The sequence below is a fragment of the Galeopterus variegatus genome, unplaced genomic scaffold (assembly GCF_000696425.1).
Source record: "Galeopterus variegatus unplaced genomic scaffold, G_variegatus-3.0.2 Scaffold4333, whole genome shotgun sequence".
NCBI classification, from domain to species: domain Eukaryota; kingdom Metazoa; phylum Chordata; class Mammalia; order Dermoptera; family Cynocephalidae; genus Galeopterus; species Galeopterus variegatus.
The window spans coordinates 91,037-109,559 of record NW_007730444.1 but is presented as its reverse complement, the minus strand read 5'-3'; the positions used below and the strand labels follow the sequence as shown (position 1 = coordinate 109,559).

Here is an 18,523-nt window from a genome sequence, read left to right as displayed (position 1 = left end):
AATGTTTTACAGCTTTTGGTATACAGATATATATATTTTGTCAGATTTGTCCCTACATATTTCATGTTTTCTAATGCCATTTTTAAAATCAGACTGTTTTTTATTTTAATTTCCAAATGTTCATTGGTAGCACATAAAAATAGAATTAATTTTGTATATTGATCTTTTGTCTTTTTATCTTAATAAATTTAATTATTAGTTCTAGAAGCACTTTGCTGTAGACTCATAGAGTTTCCTACATAGGGTAAAGACAGTTTTACTTTTCCCTTTCCAACATGGAGGCAGTTTTCTTTTCTCATTGCACTTGACAATAAGTACAATTTTTTTTTTTTGTCCTTTTTGAGACCGGCCGCACCGCGCTCAGCAGTGAGCGCACCGGCCATCCCTATATAGGATTCGAACCCGCGGCGGAAGCGCTGCTGCACTCCCAGCGCCGCACTCTCCCAAGTGTGCCATGGGCTCAGCCCATAAGTACAGTGTTGAACAGCCACCATACCTTGTCATTGTTAACTCTACAATCTTAGGCTGTAGTTTTGTGCATTCAAACACCCAGCACAACTTCTGGCACATGAATATCTCCCCCATTTCTCCTACACTGCTAAAACTCTACCCTGGGTAATATACCTACTAAAATAAGCATGACCCCCCTTCCTACCCAGCCCCCTGACTTGAAACAAGACTAGGAAACCCAGAAGAACAAGTCTATCTACAGAAGTCTGACAGCCTGAAGGCAGCGGCTTCAGACTGGAAAACAAAACCAAGGCGACCTCTGTGGACACTGGGAAAAGCAAGTGGATGGAAAAGTGTCCTGGTGGCAGCCAGGAAGTGAGTGGTCTTCAGGGTACATAAGAGAAATGTTTAGGAAGGATGTAGGATGATTCATATGTCCACACAGACTTAAGTGTGGCCGCATGACTGTGGGTGGATGGTAGGTAGGACACACAAAATCCAGGTAATGGTGAAGGGTGGGAGAGGACAGAATGAGCCACTGAATCGGGTGGCTGTGGGGAAGGGCGTGGAGGAGACACCCTCTCCTTGCCGTGTGACCCCCCCAGAATTGAACAATAAGGAGTGAGGCAGGTCTGTTTGGAAGGCTCTGAAGGGGTGCCAAGGAAATGTCCCCTTTTCCAACCAGGGCACCTTGGCCTCCCCCCGCTCCCAGAGGTGTCAGGATGTGCCATTTAGATGTCTAAGCCACGCCTCCCTGGACAGGGCTAGAGGGGCTGGGGGAGGGGCTTGCTGAGCAAACAAAGCCTAGGGTGTGGCTGCTCATTGTCCTGGGCAGGGTATATATAGGGGGGCCGGGGGCCCTGGGACAGACCACTGGGCAGTGCTGACATGGCGGAGGAGAGCAGGACACCACAGCCCACCAGAAACACCAAAGCGGGGAAGGAGAGGAAGACCCCCTGTCCACCCAAGTCCAGAGGAAAGGGCAAGGTGAGATGAGCACCCAAGCTCCTTCTCATCTTCCCCTTGACCCCTTTCTCCCAAGACCCCTCCCCTGTCCTCGCCTGGCACAACCTCCCTCAGCCCACACTCCTTCCCAGGGAGCCCCTGTTCCCATGCCTCCTGCATCCTCTTCCCCCAAACAGTTGTCCTTCTGTGATCTCCCTGTTGTCCTTCCAGGGACCCAAGACAACCTTGAAGCTTAAAAGACCCCTTCAAGGGATTGCAAGGAAAAAAGCTGCTGCAAAAATGAACATCCCCTCATTCAAAACCAAAAAAGGGAAAAACCCAGCACTATTCGGCCACTATCACCGGCTGAATCAGGAACTGCAGCAAAATGAGCCAGGACAAAAAGGACGAGGAGGTACCCAGCACCTCAAGGGACGAAGAGACCCCCAGCACCTCAAGGGACGAAGAGACCCCCAGCACCTCAAGGGACGAAGAGACCCCCAGCACCTCACGTGGCGACCTGGGCAGCTGCTAACTTAAGAGTGACACCAGAGACCTCAAAACTATCTGCAGGTCTCCAGAGGGCTGGCTGCCACGTAATGGCCAGTGAATGTGACACGGACAGCACACGATGGTGACAAGTAAAATAAAATGTGCCTGTTGTGACATAAAGTGTGTGTGTGCATGTTCTGTGATGTGGGAGGGGGAAGGAAGGGAAGAGGCAGGTATGGGTGGGGAGGGAGGGAGGTGGGTCCTACGGGGTTGGGGTCAGACAGACAGGTCCACTGTTTGCCAGACACAGAGGATAAAGGCTGGGTCAGGACTGACCAGTGATGACAACTTTCCCCCTTAATACCTTGTCCCACGGGGGAAGAGAAATAGGATATTATTTCTGAGTGTGCATGCAGGGGCGTGGACCTAGCTGGGGAGAGGTGAGATGTGCGCAGTGACACCGTCACCCCCAAAAAGGCACACAAAGTAATTGCCTCCAGGCCACCTACCTCATAGTGGTGTTTGCTGCATCCAACCCTATGATGTAAGCAACCAATGGCCCTCCGAAAAACCCAGAACCTTCCCACTTGTAATCACTTGCAGCACTCTGAAGGACTAACGTGATGGTGTTTGGACATCACAAGTCCAACGTTGCATTGGCCATGTTTTTGCTAAGGAAACTTGGAATGAAGTAGTCGGCTACCAAAGATGGGGCAATGGGAGTGAGTCACCCCAACTGTAAGCAATAAAGGGGAGCCGTGTCAGCAGACAGTTATTTTAATTCAACTTTTTATTTTGAGAAAAGTGTAGGTTCACATGCAGGTGTAAGAACTATTACAGATAGACTCTGTGTGCCCTTTAGCCTCACACCCCTCATGATAACATCACGCAAAACTACAGTACAATATCACAATCAGGATTAACAACGAGACGGTCAAGATGCAGAACATTTCCATCACCAAAGGGTACCCCATGTCACCCTTTTAGGGACATACCCACTTCCTTCCACACCCAGCCCCTCCTCAAGTCCTGCCAGACACTAACCTGTTCTTCATTTTTATAATTTTATCATTTCCAGAATGTTATATAAAGGGAATCACAGTTATGTAAGCTTTTTGTATTTGATTTTTTTTTTAAACAATTTGGTATAGTTTTCTGGAGATTCATCCAGTTCATTGTGTGTATGAACGCTCCATTTCTTTTTATTCTTGAATAGTATTCCAAGGGATGGATGTACCACTTTTTTTTTGTTTTTAAACCACAAGCCCTTGAAACACATCTGACCTGTTTCCAGGGCTTGACTGTTACACATAAAGCTGCCCAGAACATTCTGGTACACAATTTTGTGTGAACGTAAATGGTTAGTACTCCAGGAAAAACGCCCAGGAGTGTGATTGCTGGGTTGTATGGTAATTGTATGTTTAGGTTTTGTAAAATTAATATACTTTATTACTAGAACAATTTTAGATTAGCAGAGAATTGAGCAGACAGTGCCGTTTGTATATATCTCCTCTCTCTCCTGCATAATTTCCTCTATTATTAACATCTTGCATTAGTGTGATACATGTGTTACAATTAATGAGCTGATGTCAAAACTGACACATTATTTTTAACTAAATCCATGGTTTACAGTGAGGCTCACTCTTTGAATTGCATGATTCTATGGGTTTTGACAAATGCATTATATTGTGTATCCAGCACTGCGGTGTCACACAGTACTTTCACCGCCCTGAAAATCCTCTGTGCTTTACCTATTCATCCCTCCCTTGCTGCCTCCAAAACCCTGGCAACAACTGATCTTTGTCCTGTCTGTACAGTTTTCCTTTCCCAGGACATCATACATTTGGAATCACATAGTACGGAGCCCTTTCAGACTGGCTTCTTCACTTAGGTTCCTCCATGTCTTTTTATGACTTGACAGCTCATTTCTTCGTATTGATAAGATTTCATAGGATGGAAGCACTGCAGTTTGTGAATCCATTCACCTATTGAGAACCTCTTGGTTGTTTTCAGTTCTTGGCAATTACGAATAAAAATAATTTATCTAAAGGCAAAGGCTGTCTGGCAAGGCGGGATGAACTCCAAAGAAAAATCTAGTCTCCACAGCTGGCCAGTAAGCTCAGTTGGGCAGAGTGTGCTGCTGATAACACCATGGTCAGGGGTTTGATCCCTGTACTGGCCAGCCGCCCCCCAACAAAAATCTACTTTCCTACCAGTTAATATGGCTCCAGAGGAGAAGAGGAAATAAGGTTTGTGAACAGCTAGTCAATGTTGGGAGGATTATGGTTTTTTTTTGTTGTTGGTGTTTTTTTTTTTTTTTTTTAAGATTGCAGCAGAACAGACTGTAGATTTTAAAAATGTTTGTGTTTACTGCAATATAATTGATTTTACCCATCTGTGTGGTACAGCATTCAATATCAATACCTTTGTGTACTATGTCATGCTCAAATCAGAATAGTTATTATAATCAACATTACTCAACATAATCATTTCCTGTGTCCTGTTACTGATTTCCCACTAGCCCCCACTCTCCCTCTCCCTTTCCTTCCTCCGGTAAACTCAGTCTGTTCTCTCCTTTTGAATGTTCAGCAAATTATTGTGATTGTTGTACCTTTTTTTCTTTCTTTTTATTTATTTGTTTGCTTTTTTAATCTCCCACTTATGAGTGAGGACATGCATTTATTTCTCCTTGTATGCTTGGCTTATTTCACTTAACATAATTTTCTCTAAGTTCATCCATGGTGCTGCAAATGGCAGAATTTCATGTTTTATAAGGCTGAGTAGTATTTCATTGTGTATATAAACCACATTTTCCTCATCTACTCATCTGTCAAAGGACACTTATATTGGTTCCATATCTTGGCTATTGTAAATAAAGCTGTGATGAACATGGGAGTGCAAGTACCCCTTGAAGTGATGATCTCCATTCTTTGGGTTTATACCCAAAAGTTGGATTGCTGGATCTTATGGCAGGTCTATTTGTAGTTGTCTGAGGAAGCTCCATACTGTTTTCCCTTATCACTGCACTAATATACAGTCCCACCAACAATGGAGGAGGGTTCCCCTTTCTCTACATCCTTGCCAGCATTTATTTTTCTTGGTCTTTTTGATAATGGCCAGTCTAACTGGCATGAGATGATATCTCAATGTGGGTTTGAACATTTTTTGCTTGTATCTGTTGGCCGTTTTTATATCTTCCTTTCAGAAATGCCTATTCAGCTCCTTTGCCCATTTTTTAAATGGGTTACTTATTTTTTTTTACTGTTATGTTATTTGAGTTCCTTGTATATTCTTTATATTAATACCTGGTGAGGTGCATAGTTTGCAATTTTTATTTCCCATTCTGTATGTGGTCTTTTCACTCTGGTCTTTGTTTGTTTGTTTGTTTGTTTGTTTTGCTGCTCAGGACTTATTTAGTTTGATATAATCCCATGTATTAATTTTTTCTTTTATTGTCTGTGCTTTTGGGGCCATATACATAAAGTCTTTGCCCAGTCCTACTTCCTGTTTCATAGTTTCAGGTCTTATATTAACATCTTTAGTCCATTTTGAGTTGATTTCAGTACATGGCTAGGAGTACAGGTCTAGTTTCATTCTTTTAAATATGGATGTCCAGTTTTCCCAGCACAATATCTTCAAGAGGCAGTCTTTTCAACAGTGTATGTTCTTGGTGCCTTTGTCAAAGATTACATGGTTGTAAGTATGTGGGTTGATTTCTGGGTTCTTTATTCTCTTCCACTTCTCAGAACATCTGATTTTAATCCAGTGCCATGCTGTTTTTTTTTTTTTTTTAATTTTTATTGAATCAAAATTGATTATACATATTTTGGGGGTTCAACATTGAGATATGTTGATCAGATCAATATTAGTAGCATATATATTGTTACAAATTGTAATTATTCTTTAGGCCTCTTGTCCAATCCCTCCCCAACCCCCTTTCTCTCTACCTCCCCCCTCTAATTACCTTAGATTTCTTCTCTCCTTCTGAAAGAATAATGGTTACTCTGTTGATTTGCTGCCTAAATTATCTGTCCAATGCTGAAAGGCATGATCAGCTCCACCAGTACTATCATAGAGCAGATGTCTCTTCCGTCACTATGAAATGGGCTCTGTTGAGAGAGACATCCTCCTCCTTTCTTTATCTCTGCTGGTGACTCTCCTTGTGTCAATGCACTCCAGTGGCTGGTGGACCATCTGTGTGGTAGTTATGGCATCTAGTTACCTTCACAGTGGCCATGGTTATCATGGTGGCTGTGGTGGGACACCCCCATGGAGGAGATGTTTTGGACATGCTCCTTGGTGCTAGCAGTGTGCCTGGTTGTGGAGAGTGTCCGATCCCTGATTCCATGCCCCAGATGCCCGAGTGGGTTCCGAGGTGCTGCCACAGTGTGCCTGGTTGTGGGAGGGGTGTACAGTCCCCAGCTCCTTACCCTGGGTCCCTAGGCATGCTCCAAGGCACTGGTGCAGTGTGCCTGGTTTTGGGAGGTGGGACCAGTTCCCTACTCCATGCCCCAGGTGCCAGAGCAGGCCCCAAGGTGCTGGCATGGGGTGCCTAGTTGTGGGAGGGGGGTCCAGTCCCTGGCTCCATACCCTGTATCCTTGTGTGGGCCCCGGGGCACTGGCACAGAATGCCTGGATGTGGGAGGTGTGTCTGGTCCCCTTCTTCATGCCCTGGTTCCCAGGGCAAGCCCCAAGGAAGTGGCACAGGGTGCCTGGTTGTGGCAGGGGTGTCTGCTCCACTTCTCCATGCCTTGGGTCCACAGCAGACCCCAAGGCACTGGTGTGGTGTGCATGGTGTTAGGAGGGGGATCTGGCCCCCTTCTTCATGCCATGGGTCCCAGGGCAGGCCCCAAGGCACTGGTGCGATGTGCCTGGTTGAGTACCATGCTGTTTTGGTTACTACAGCTTTGCAGTGTAATTTGAAGTCAGGTAATTTTATGCCTAACACTTTATTTATTTTTTTGCTCAGAATTGCTTTGGCTATTTGTTTTTTCTTTTTTTTTTTAAAAAAAAAAGATGACCGGTAAGGGGATCTTAACCCTCGACTTGGTGTTGTCAGCACCATGCTCAGCCAGTGAGCTAACCAGCCATCCCTATATGGGATCGGACCCTGTGGCCTTGGTGTTATCAGCATCGCACTCTCCCAAGTAAGCCATGGGCCAGCCCTTGAAAAACCTATCTTCAAGATCAGAAGTTCTTTCTTCTGCTTGTTGTAGCCTGCTGTTTAAGCTCTTGGTTGTGTTTTTTATTTCACTGAGTGAACCATTCTGTTCCATGAGTTATGCTATACTCTTTTTTATGGTCTTAATCTCTTTGTAAATTTCCTCCTTCATATCCTGGATTTTTTTTTCTTGTTCCATTGTGTTGTCTGATTCTTCTTCTATCTCAGTGAATTTCCTTAAGATTATTGCTTGGAATTCCTTTTCAGTCTTTTCAAGGGTTTCCTGCTGTATGGGGTCTGGTATTTGAGAATTACTGTATTCTTTTGTTGGTGTCATATTTTCTTGAGTTTTTGTATTTCTAGTATCTCTGCATTGATGTTTAGTCATCTGGTACAGCAGTTGTTTCTTTTATTACTTTAGTGTGGGCTTTGAGGAGAGAAGTGTCCTTTTCTTTTTCTGGTCTCTGCTGGTGATTTTCTTTGTGTCAATATAGTTGAGTGTCTGTAAGACCACCTGCATGGTAGTTGTGGCTATTTCTGTGGCATGCACTGCTTTTGTGGAAGCCATGGCTGTGGCGGTGGCTGTGGTGGACCACCTGCACAGAGGTGGTGTTTTCAGTCTGCTCCTTTCCTACGTCAGGGTGGGGGTGACTCCAGGCATGCTCTGTCTTGCCTCCTTCCAGGGAGAGGGGGCTGGCCCTTGACTCCTGCTTGGAACCCTGGGTGTTTTAAATATTTTCCATGGCCTTAAATTTGTTCTTCATTGTCACGTCAATGAGTTAAATAGGAGAAAATATAGAATCATAGTGTGTGTAAGCTTGTGGGTGTGTATATGTAATGACTTTTTATGAAGGTCCATTTTGTTATCCTTGAAGTTGTTTCCAGTTTTCTCAGTTGGGTCAACCCTTTGTCAATTTACTTTTGTAAATTGTATGTTACTTAACTGTTTGACTCCTTAGGTTCAATTCTAATTTCCAGACACCGGGGTTGAGGTGCTTGCTCTGCCATTTTTAACTGTTTGACCTGAGTCAAGTTTCTTACGCTGTCTGTGACACAGTTGTCTCCTGATAAGATGAAAATGGATTTCTGTTGGGCTTCTTTGTTATATGAAGTACTACTTGGGGAGTATGTAATACAGTGCTTATTAGCACATGGGAAGTATTTGAAAACTTCAGTTGTTGCTATTGCTGTCATTACTTGTTTTTAGACTCTGACCTTTCTTTAAGGCACTGTGTACTTTGTCATCTCTGAAGATACTCATCTAGATACTGAGTATTATTTTGTGCATCAGAAATAATATCTAATAATTCTATAGAGATAATCCTGTGTTAACTTTTTATTTGCCTATTTCTTGTATTGTTCACTACTCTGAAAAATCCACTCTTATTTATAACTTGTTATGTGTTTTAGTCCATTTTGTGTTGCTATAACAGAAATACCAGAGACTGGGTAATTTATAAAGAAGAGAAGTTTATTTGGCTTACAATTCTGGGACAGCTGCATCTGGCACTGGCCTCAGGCTGCTTCTACTCATGGTGGAAAGGGGCAGGCAGCTGGCGGGTACAAGCAGATCACACAGAGAGAGGAAGCAAGAGAGAGGAAGCAAGAGGGAGAGAGAAGGTGCCAGGGTCTTTTTAAGCAATGAGCTCTTGCAGGAACTAATAGAGTGAGAACTCACTCATTAATCTCCTCTATCCCAGGGAGAGCATTAATCCATTCATGAGGGATCTGCCCCCATGACTCAATCAGTTTCCAACATGGAGATCAAATTTCCACATGAGTTTTGGAAGGGACAACACATCCAAATTCCATCATTATGTAAAAGTAAAATAACATAGAATTAGGGAGATATAATTTGCTCAAAAATACCTCACGTGGATCTGTCAGCAGGCGCACTTCAATTGAATTGATTCTTCCAACTCTCTCCTCTTCTCATTTTGTATAAGCATGAGAACTTTCTCTATAATCTTTTGGCAAAATGTGTTTTTATTTCAGAGTCCTTTGACATTCAAGGATGTGGCCATAGAATTCTCGCAGGAGGAGTGGAAATGCCTGGACACTGCTCAGAGGGCTTTGTACAGGGACGTGATGTTGGAGAACTACAGGAACCTGCTCTCTCTGGGTGAGGATGACTTCCTTCCAGAATTTGGGTATCTGCCCTTGTGTGTCTTTGTAGTTCCCTTGTGTGCCACTTGGGAGCCCCTGTATTGCTTGACTGAAATTGAAGTGGTTTTGATCTAGAAAAGAAAAGCTTCCTGATATGGCATCTGGCCTTTAACTATCCCCTTTCTTCAGATGTTCTGCCTTCTTTACAGTACATCATTGGGTGGTTCCAGAGTTTTGATGTTTGTAAGACTCTATGGCAAATATTTAAAATATCCAGTTTTCTGGGTTTTACTTCTCTGCTTTTGATTCAGTGGTTCTTTGAAGAGACCTTTAGGTATCTGCATATTATAGTGTTCCCTAAGCATTCAGAAGGATGCAGTCAATGGATGAATTTGTGAAGTATTTTTCTAGATCCACTTGTTATGTTTTCTCTCCTACCTTGGCATAGAACTGGGATTCTGGAAAAGCCACAGCATATCATGTTCCTTTGTTTTTATAACCAGGAAACTCTCTTCCTGACCTGAGTGTTATCTTCACGTTGGAGCAAGGGAAGGAGCCTTGTACTCTGCAAAGTCAAGTGAATATAGCAAGAAAACCAAATGGGCAGGAATGGATCAAAGGTGTGAACACAGGTAAGAGCTTAGATGGACAGAGGAAGCTGCACCATTAAACAGTGTTTGGGAAACTCTGCAAGTGGGAGAGTTCTTTGGGAAAACAAAAGTTTATTTGCTGTGAGGTCTGAAAGGAATTTTTCTTCCTCCCATATATGACTGTTCTTCGAATGTGTAATAGTTCATCCTTTTGTCTTCCACTGGTGCTGCAGGTAAAATAGAGACAAAGGCAAAGTCTTTATCATTATGAGCAACAGTCCATCATCTGGCTTCTGTGAATTCATTGTGGGTCATTTCAATTCACTGTACATATTGCTGAGAACTGAGGCCTTCATACATCTGAGGCCTGACCTATTCAGGTTCCACCGCATTTCATGTACATGAAAGAGATAATTCAGAGTTAGGGAAACACTGGCTGCTCTTCCTTTTCCTCTGGGGCTCCAGAAGCTGCGTGGAGCTGTCTCAGGGCCTCTCTGCTTGTTCAGGTCTGTTTGTGATAGGACAGAGCAGAAGTGTTCTTTCTGCTCTAACACACCACTCAAGACAGAATGCTTCACTTACAGTCACCAGAATGTGTGGTGATTCATCCTCACAACCAGTTCTTGGGTGTACACTAACTGGGTGTCCTGTAATTCAATTCATTTCTTTTTTTTTTTTTTCCTTTTTTTGTCTTTATTCGTGACCGGCAACGGATCGTAACCCTCAGTGTTGCGCCCGTACCAGACCGGGACCGGCAAGGGATCGCAACCCTCGGTGTTGCGCCCGCACCTCGCTCAGCCAGTGAGCAGCCGGTCTGTATGTGGGATCCGAACCCTCAGTGGGAGCGCCACCGCGCTCACAAGCGGCGCACTGTGGCAGTGCGCCACCGGGCCGGCCCTCAATTCATTTCTGACATTGTCTACCTGTAGTTAGAGTCAGAACCCACAGCATAAGTGGTGAGTTTCCAGGACTACTCCCACTTCAGATGCCAATCACAAGTAGTAGATTGTCACCTATTCTTCTAACCAGCTGCTTTAAACCATGTTCCTGTGACCCCCTACTCTGATTTGATCGTTTTACTAGGACGGCTCCCAGAACTCAGGGAAACACTTATTTACATTTACCAGTTCATTGTAAAGAACATATCGAAGGGTGTAGATGAAGAGCCAGATGAGGAGGTACATGGAAAGGGGTGCAGAGTTTCCATGACATCTCTTGGCACGCCACCCTCCAGGAACCTCCATGTGTTCAGCATTTGAACGCTCTCCAAATTCTGTAGTTCAAGCATTTTTATGGAGGCATTGTGCAGTCATGGTGGATTATTGAGTCAATCTCCAACCCTGTCCACTTCTAGAGGGTGTGAGTTAAGGCTGAAAGTTCCAAGCTTCTAATCTTGCCTTGGTCTTTTTCATGACCAGCCCCAGTACAGGCAGTTACCTCATTAGAACAAATCGTGCTCCTACTTCCCAGGAAATTCCAAGGGATTAGGAGCTTTCTGTCAGGAACCAGGGAAGAGAGTAATATGTGTATTTCTTCTTATTTCACAAGGTCCCTCAGCTATTCTTCCATTATGTTTTTTTCATATTTCACTGGCGTGTGTAATAGAGGAGTAAGCTGTCTCTTCTGCAATTGTTACTCAATTGTCTACTGCAATTGAAGACGTGTAATGAGACTCAACATAAAGATCCTGTATTTTATTCTCTGTTCTACATGGGGAGCATATCTCACTGGGATGATGCCTCTGTTTTTATTTCTACTGTCATTTTTTTAAGCCACTGCTAATTTTCTTTTATGTTTTCGTGTATTATGAAAAAACTTTTTTTTTATTCAATTAACTACCAGCTCCATATTTTTTATGATACTCTTTGTGTTCTTTGTTTTATATCTACAGTGTGTGGAACAGTTGTATCAGGGAATCAATACTGATTTATATATTTTGGAAAAAATTTTCCTTTTTAGTGCAGAGGGTGTAGCTCCACAGGAGTTAATCTTAACACCTATGCAACCTCAGAAGCTTTTTAGATAGTCATAATTATTTGTTTTACTTCAGTTTTAACTGATTTAATTCCTACTGTTAAAGTGCACTATTATCAATTAATTACAGTGTGTAAATTAGGAATCTTTGATATCTCAGAAATATATTCTTTTGTTATTAATTTACTATCTTAATCTTATAAATCACATTTAATTGACTTGTCATAATTTATTCTTTAAGACACATTGCGTTTGTTATAGTAGATTTAAAATTTTCTAAACTGTAGTCATTGTTTAAATTTCACATTTTGTTTCTTGGAACAAATGCTATATTATAATAATTACTCTCCTTGTCTAGAACCGTCATGTTCATCTTGGTATACTAAATTAATATTAAAATATGTCATAGTGGGCCCGCCCAGTGGCGCACTGCTACAGTGTGCTGCTTGGGAATGCGGTGGCGCTCCCGCCGAGGGTTCGGATCCCACATACAAACCAGTTCCTGCTCACTGGCTGAGCGAGGTGTGGGCGCAGCACCGAGGGTTGCGATCCCGTTGCCGGTCCCGGTCCGGTACGGGCGCGACACTGAGGGTTGCGATCCGTTGCTGGACACGAAAAAAGACAAAAAGGAAAAAAATAATAATAAAATAAAATAAAATATGTCATAGTATTTTACTGGAAATTTAGCCCACTTCTTGTACTTCACGGACTTCTTCACTGTTATTTTTATCACCTGTATTTTCTTCAACATTTCTAAAGTTCTGGAAGTTACATTCTTGAGTTTAACAAATGAAGACTGTTTTGTTTCTCATCTTTTTTTCCATCCGAATTTCCTATAATGTTCACCTGGTCCCTGTGAACCCATGTTCTCACAATATCGTGTTGTTCTCTGCCTCTTATTTGCTGTTTATGTTGCTGATGACCTCCCCTGTGGGTCCCCACACCACTACCACGAAACGTGTCCGCACTTTGCTGCTACTAACCACACCCTTCAGTGCAAGCCGTTCCCCACTGTGGATCACTCACATATGTTCTCCGTGAGGTTACTTGCATTCTCCTGGTGGTATTATGAAATTATATTTATCAATTTTGGAGAAGAGCACATGAATTTTCATTTTTTTATATTAAGAACTACATACTAAAGTGCACACAGTAATATGATCCTTTACCTCATATCTCTTTTAACAAATAACTTTTATAATATTTTACATTGTATGAATTTAGCAGAGTTAAAATATACCATATTTTCTTGGTTTTTGAATTTAGTTTCAATTGACTCCTGTGAATATTTAAACTCACTTTCCACCCCATTTCCATCTCTCACTAGCCCTTGGTAACTAACATTCTGCTTTCTTTGTGAGTTTCAGTATCTTATAAACCTCATAGAAGTAGGATCATATAATATTTGTCTTTTTGTGACTTTTCTTTTATTCAACATAAAATGTTCAAGATTCACCCATGTTATAGTATATGTCAGGATTTCTGTCTTCTCAGACACTGGATAATGTTCCATTGTATGTACTTATCACATTTTGTTTATTTGAGATGTCCACCTGGGTTGCTGTCACCTCTTGCTCTTGTGAAAAATACTGCTATGAATGTGTGTTTACAAATATCTCTTCCAGATCTTGTTTTCAGTTATTTTGTGTATATAACGCAGAAGTGGAATTGTGGGTTCATATGATGATTCAACTTTTAATTATTTGAGGAAATGTCATGCAGTCGGCCGTTCATATCCATGCGTTTTGCATTTGTGGATTCAACTAACCACACGTCAAAAATATTGAAAAAAAATTCTAGAATGTTTCAAAAGGAAAACTTGAATTTTGCAATTGCATACCACTACACTGAATCCATATGAATGAAGTGATGTGTAGGCATTGTATTGGGTATTATAAGTATCTAGTGAAGATTTAAAGTATATGGGAGAATATGAGCAGGTTATATGCAAATTCTATGCCATCTTATAAGAGGAACTTGAGCATCCATGGATTTTGGTATCCGCATGCGGTCCTGGACCACGTCTCTCAGAGATACTGAAGGATGACAGTACTTTTTTCCAACGCAGCTACACCATTTTACATCCCGATCAACAGGGCCCAAGTCCTGCATTTCTCCACATCCTTATGAAACATTTTTTTCCCTCAGACAGTAAACATCTTAATGAATGTGAGATTTCATGTCAGTTTGTTTTTATTTGCATTTTCCTAATGATTGGTGATGTCTTGCATCTTTTTATGTGCTTGTTTCTTTGAATATCATCTCTGGAGATGTACGTCAGTGACTTTGCCCATTTAAAAAATCTCATTATTTGTGTTTTTGTTGACTTGTAGGAGTCCTTTCGGTATTCTAGTATTAACTCCTCATCATACATTTGATTTTCAAATGTTTTCTCCTTCTCTATAGGTTTTATTTTCAGTCTGTTGATTGTTTCCTTTGCTGCACAAGATTTTTAAATTTTGCCTTAATTCATTATATCTATTTTTACTTTTGTTGCTTGAGTTAGTGTCATATCAAGAAATTAGTGTTGAATACAGTTTCATGAACCTTTTGCCTGTTTTCTTCTAGGAGTTTTGTAGTTTTAGGTCTTCTGTTATAGGTCATGGATCATTTTGAGTTAATATTTGTGTATGGTATAATGTACGGGCCCAGCTTCATTCTTATGCATGTGGATGGCCAATTTTTTCAGCATCCTTTACTGATGACATTATCTTTTCCCCATGATTGTTCTGGGCACCCCTGTTGAAGATCATTTGATGATATATGTGAGAGTTTTTTTCTGGCCTCTCTGTTCTGTTCTAATCAGGTATATATCTCTTTATGCCAGTACAGAACTATTTGATTGCTATAGCTTTGTAACAAATTTTGAAATCATGTGCTATGAGTCCTTCAGCTTTTTCGTTAAAGTTTATTTTGCTATTCAGTGTGCTGTGCTGTTTTGTATGAATTTTAGGATGGATTTATCAACTTCTGCAAAGAGTACCATTGGTATTTTGCTATGGATTTCATTGAATGTGTAGATCACATTGGTTATTTTTGACATCTTAACAATATTGTCTTCCAATATATGAACTTGTGACTTTTTTTGCCTTTATTTGTGTCTTCTCATTTCTTTGAACAATGTTTTAAAGTTTTCAGTTGACATATTTTTTTTTTCTTTTTATAAAGCTTATTTCTAAGTGTTTAACTTTTAGATGCTATTGTTCATGGAAACGTTTTTGTAGTATCCTTTTCAGTTTGTTCGCACTTATTGTATATAAACACAACAGGTTTTCTTTCTTGTTGATTTTATATTCTGCCACTTTACTGAATTTGTTCATCAGTACTAACATTTTTGTATGGAGTCTTTAGAGTGTTCAACGTGGACAATTATGTCATATGTGAACAGAGATCAGTGTATTGCTACCTGTTTAATTGTGTGCCTTTTATTTTTGTTATCTAATTGTTCTGGCTAGGATTCCACTACTGTGTTGAATAGAAATAGCACCTGGGCTTTCTTGTCTCTTTCCTGCTCTCACAGGAAAAGCTTTCAGTCTTTCAACAGTGAATATGACACTTTCTGTAAGCTTTTTATTGTTTTATTTATTTATTTATTTATTTATTTTTCTTTTTCTTTTTTGTGACCGGCAAGGGGATCGCAACCCTTGGTGTGGTGTCGCCCACACTGCGCTCAGCCAGTGAGCGTACCGGCCAGTCCCACATAGGATCCAAACCCGTGGCAGGAGCGTCGCTTGGCTCCCAGCGCCGCACTCTCCCGAGTGCGCCACGGGCTCAGCCCTGTAAGCTTTTTAAATGTGACCTTTATTTTTTCATAGAGATTTTTCTTTTAATTTTTTTTAATTGACATGTAATAATTGTACATATATATGTTGTACCGTGTTTTATTTTGATATGTGTCTAATGATCAAATCAGAGTAATTACCATATTCATCTCCTTAAACATTTATTGTTTTTGGGGGGATGTTTAACATCCTCCTTTCTAGTTACTCAAAAATGTATAAGAAATTGTTCTTTACTATAGTCACCATATAGTGCTATAGAACACTAGAACTTATTCCTCCTATCTAGCTGTAACTTTATATTTGAGAACCAATCTTCACTACCCTCCCATCCCCACCTACCCTTCCCAGCCTCTAGTAACCACAATTCCACTCTCTTCATCTATGAGATAAACTTTTTTAGTTTCCACTCAAGTAAGAACATGAGATATTTCTCTTTTCGTGCCTGGCTTGTTTCACTTAACATAACATAATGTCTTTCAAGCTTATCCATATTGCTGTGATGCATTTGTACAGTCTCTGTACAGCTTCTTTAATGGCAGACAATGTCAGTGCAATCTGGGTTTAAGTGACTTAGGCTGTAGAAATTTATGGCAGTACCATTGGTAGTGGAGGTTCTTAAGGTCCTCTGTGGCAAGAGCTTTTGGGGTTCTCATATTCTCCTTGTCCTCACAATGGGAAGACAACACAGGGGATCCCTGTTGGCGTCAGGTTTGACATGGCCTACAAACAGGTTCACGGTGCCTGGGTTCCAGGTGCCAGGTGCTCAGAATGGCTATGAAGCTGGGGTCCTGAAGGCTCAGAGTCTAACAACCCTATTGGGTTCTGGGATCAGATTCACTTTCTGTGTCAAGGTTTGATGGAGATTGACCTCAAAGTCACGGTCTGCGATGCTGAGGCACCCTCATGCAGCTTGGGATCAGGGGGCCGTTTTGTAGCTGTGACTCTCACCTTGGAGTGCAGGACACATAATTGGCCTGGCTTTCAGGAAAAGGTGATGCACTGGAGGTTTGGAATCAAGGAGCAGGGTACAGCTGCAGTGTGGTAGCAAGAAGCAGGTTTGACATGGCCTGCAAACAGGTTCACAGTACCTGGGTTTCAGGTGCCAGGTGCTCAGAATGGCTATGAAGCTGGGGTCCTGAAGGCTCAGAGTCTAACAACCCTATTGTTGCACCTGGGTTCTGGGGTCAGATTCACTTTGTGACAAGGTTTCATGGAGATTGGCCTGAAAGTCACGGTCTGTGATGCTGAGGCACCCTCTCGCAGCTTGGGATCACGGGGCCGTTTTTTAGCTGTGACTCTCAACTTGGAGTGCGGGACACATAATTGGCCTGGCTTTCAGGAAAAGGGGATGCGCTGGAGGTTTGGACTCGAGGAGGGTACAGCTGCAATGTGGGAGCAAGAAGCAATAGGGCTTGGTGGCAACTCAGGTCCCATGGAATAAGGCATCATATAGCGGTGACTCTGGACTATGGAATATTGGGAATCCCCAGTATCCAAGAGTCTGAGAGGCTAGATTCAGTGGCAGAAAGGACCCCAGATTTGTGGAAGACAGCTGTCTTTGGACCTTGGTGGGCAGAAAGCAGCGTAGTGATGACTCTGCTTCCTGTGGGGAGTGATATCCCTGCAGCTCAGAATCTAGGGGTCTAGTCCAGCTCCAGGGAAGCAGGGACTACTAGGACAGCAAAACTCAGCTCTTCTGTCTCTCTTGAGATATTTCTTTCTGTGCTCCTTTTATTTGCTGTCATCTGTTTTCTGTACTACCTGGGAAGCAGTCATGCTTAAGGACATGTTTGAGTCTGTAGCCAAGGAACAAATCCTGTTTCAGTTACGTTTTGTGTAAATTGCTATGAGATACATGAACTCTGTGGACCTGCTGGGTTTTTTAACAATAATAATGATAATTTATCTGAAGATTTTTTTTACAATAAATTAGTGCTGTTAGATATATAAGAATATTGCAAGTTTCATTGTAAAGGTACAAAAATTTCTTTTTTTAGTAAGATTTACCAGCATTTTGTCATGTTTACAATGAGATGGTTCTGTTAGTTCTTAGTCATGTCCACCTGCCACCAAAAATGCCACAGACTGGAGGCTTAAATCAGAGATGATTTCTCAGAAATGTGGAGGCTGGGAAGTTCAAGATTGAGATGACAGCTGAATTGAGTCCTGGTTAATCCCAGCCATCTTCTTGCTATGTCTTCACATGGGGTAAAGAGTGAGAAGGAAGCAAGCTGTCTGGTATTTTCTTAAAATGACACTAGTCTATTCATGACGTCTCCATCCTCATGTGTTAATTATCTTCCAAAGACCCCACTTCTAATAACAATATATTGGGTAATAGGACCTCAACATATGAAGTTTGGGTGATAAGACCTCCAGACCACAGAACCTGCATTATGCTGTGTGTTTTTATTTTTCAGTTTGTTTCAGTGCTTTCTCTGCCCTTAGCTAATTTTCTAAGTATGAATTCTATTACATATATGTTGTGCCAATGAAGTAGTTAATAAATGGGCAATGCCGATATAGGGAATTGCTCTATTGGTTAGCTATTATATAACTACAGGCTAGCAATCATAATTGCCAGTTCTAACTTTGTTCCACAGTCATTATTATTTATCATGTTATCTGTTTACCTGATGTGATACATCAAAAGTCTGTGATATTAACTTAAGTTTTAGTTTTCACATATATACTGGTTTTGACACAGAGTTCTTCCTTTTTAAAGAAAGAATTGTTTAGAAGTCACATAGACAATAATTTTGTATAAATGTGTTTACTAATTATTTGATTCCTGGTTTTGTCATGGAATACTATAATGTATTCTTTTTTTTTTTTTTTTTTTTTTAATGTTAGATACATGTCATTATACATTTGCCAAAACTCATGGTATGTACAACACAAAGAACGGGCCCTAATATAAACTGTGCACTTAAGTTAGTAAAATGTATAATAAGAAAACTTTTTTATTTTAATTTTTATTTTGTCAATATACAATGTATATGATTATTATGGCCCTTCACCGA

General features: G+C 41.3%; 1 protein-coding gene across 1 annotated transcript in view; it reads left to right on the top strand.

The window, feature by feature from the left end:
• The first annotated feature begins 7,614 nt into the window (after window positions 1–7,614).
• Window positions 7,615–18,523, top strand: part of LOC103602880 (zinc finger protein 480-like) — a 16,338-nt gene continuing 5,429 nt past the window's right edge. Inside the window, exons 1-3 of the mRNA XM_008587331.1 lie at window positions 7,615–7,689; window positions 9,044–9,170; window positions 9,658–9,786. Of these exons, the coding sequence (XP_008585553.1) occupies window positions 7,615–7,689; window positions 9,044–9,170; window positions 9,658–9,786 (331 nt within the window). The remainder of the gene's footprint in view (window positions 7,690–9,043; window positions 9,171–9,657; window positions 9,787–18,523) is intronic.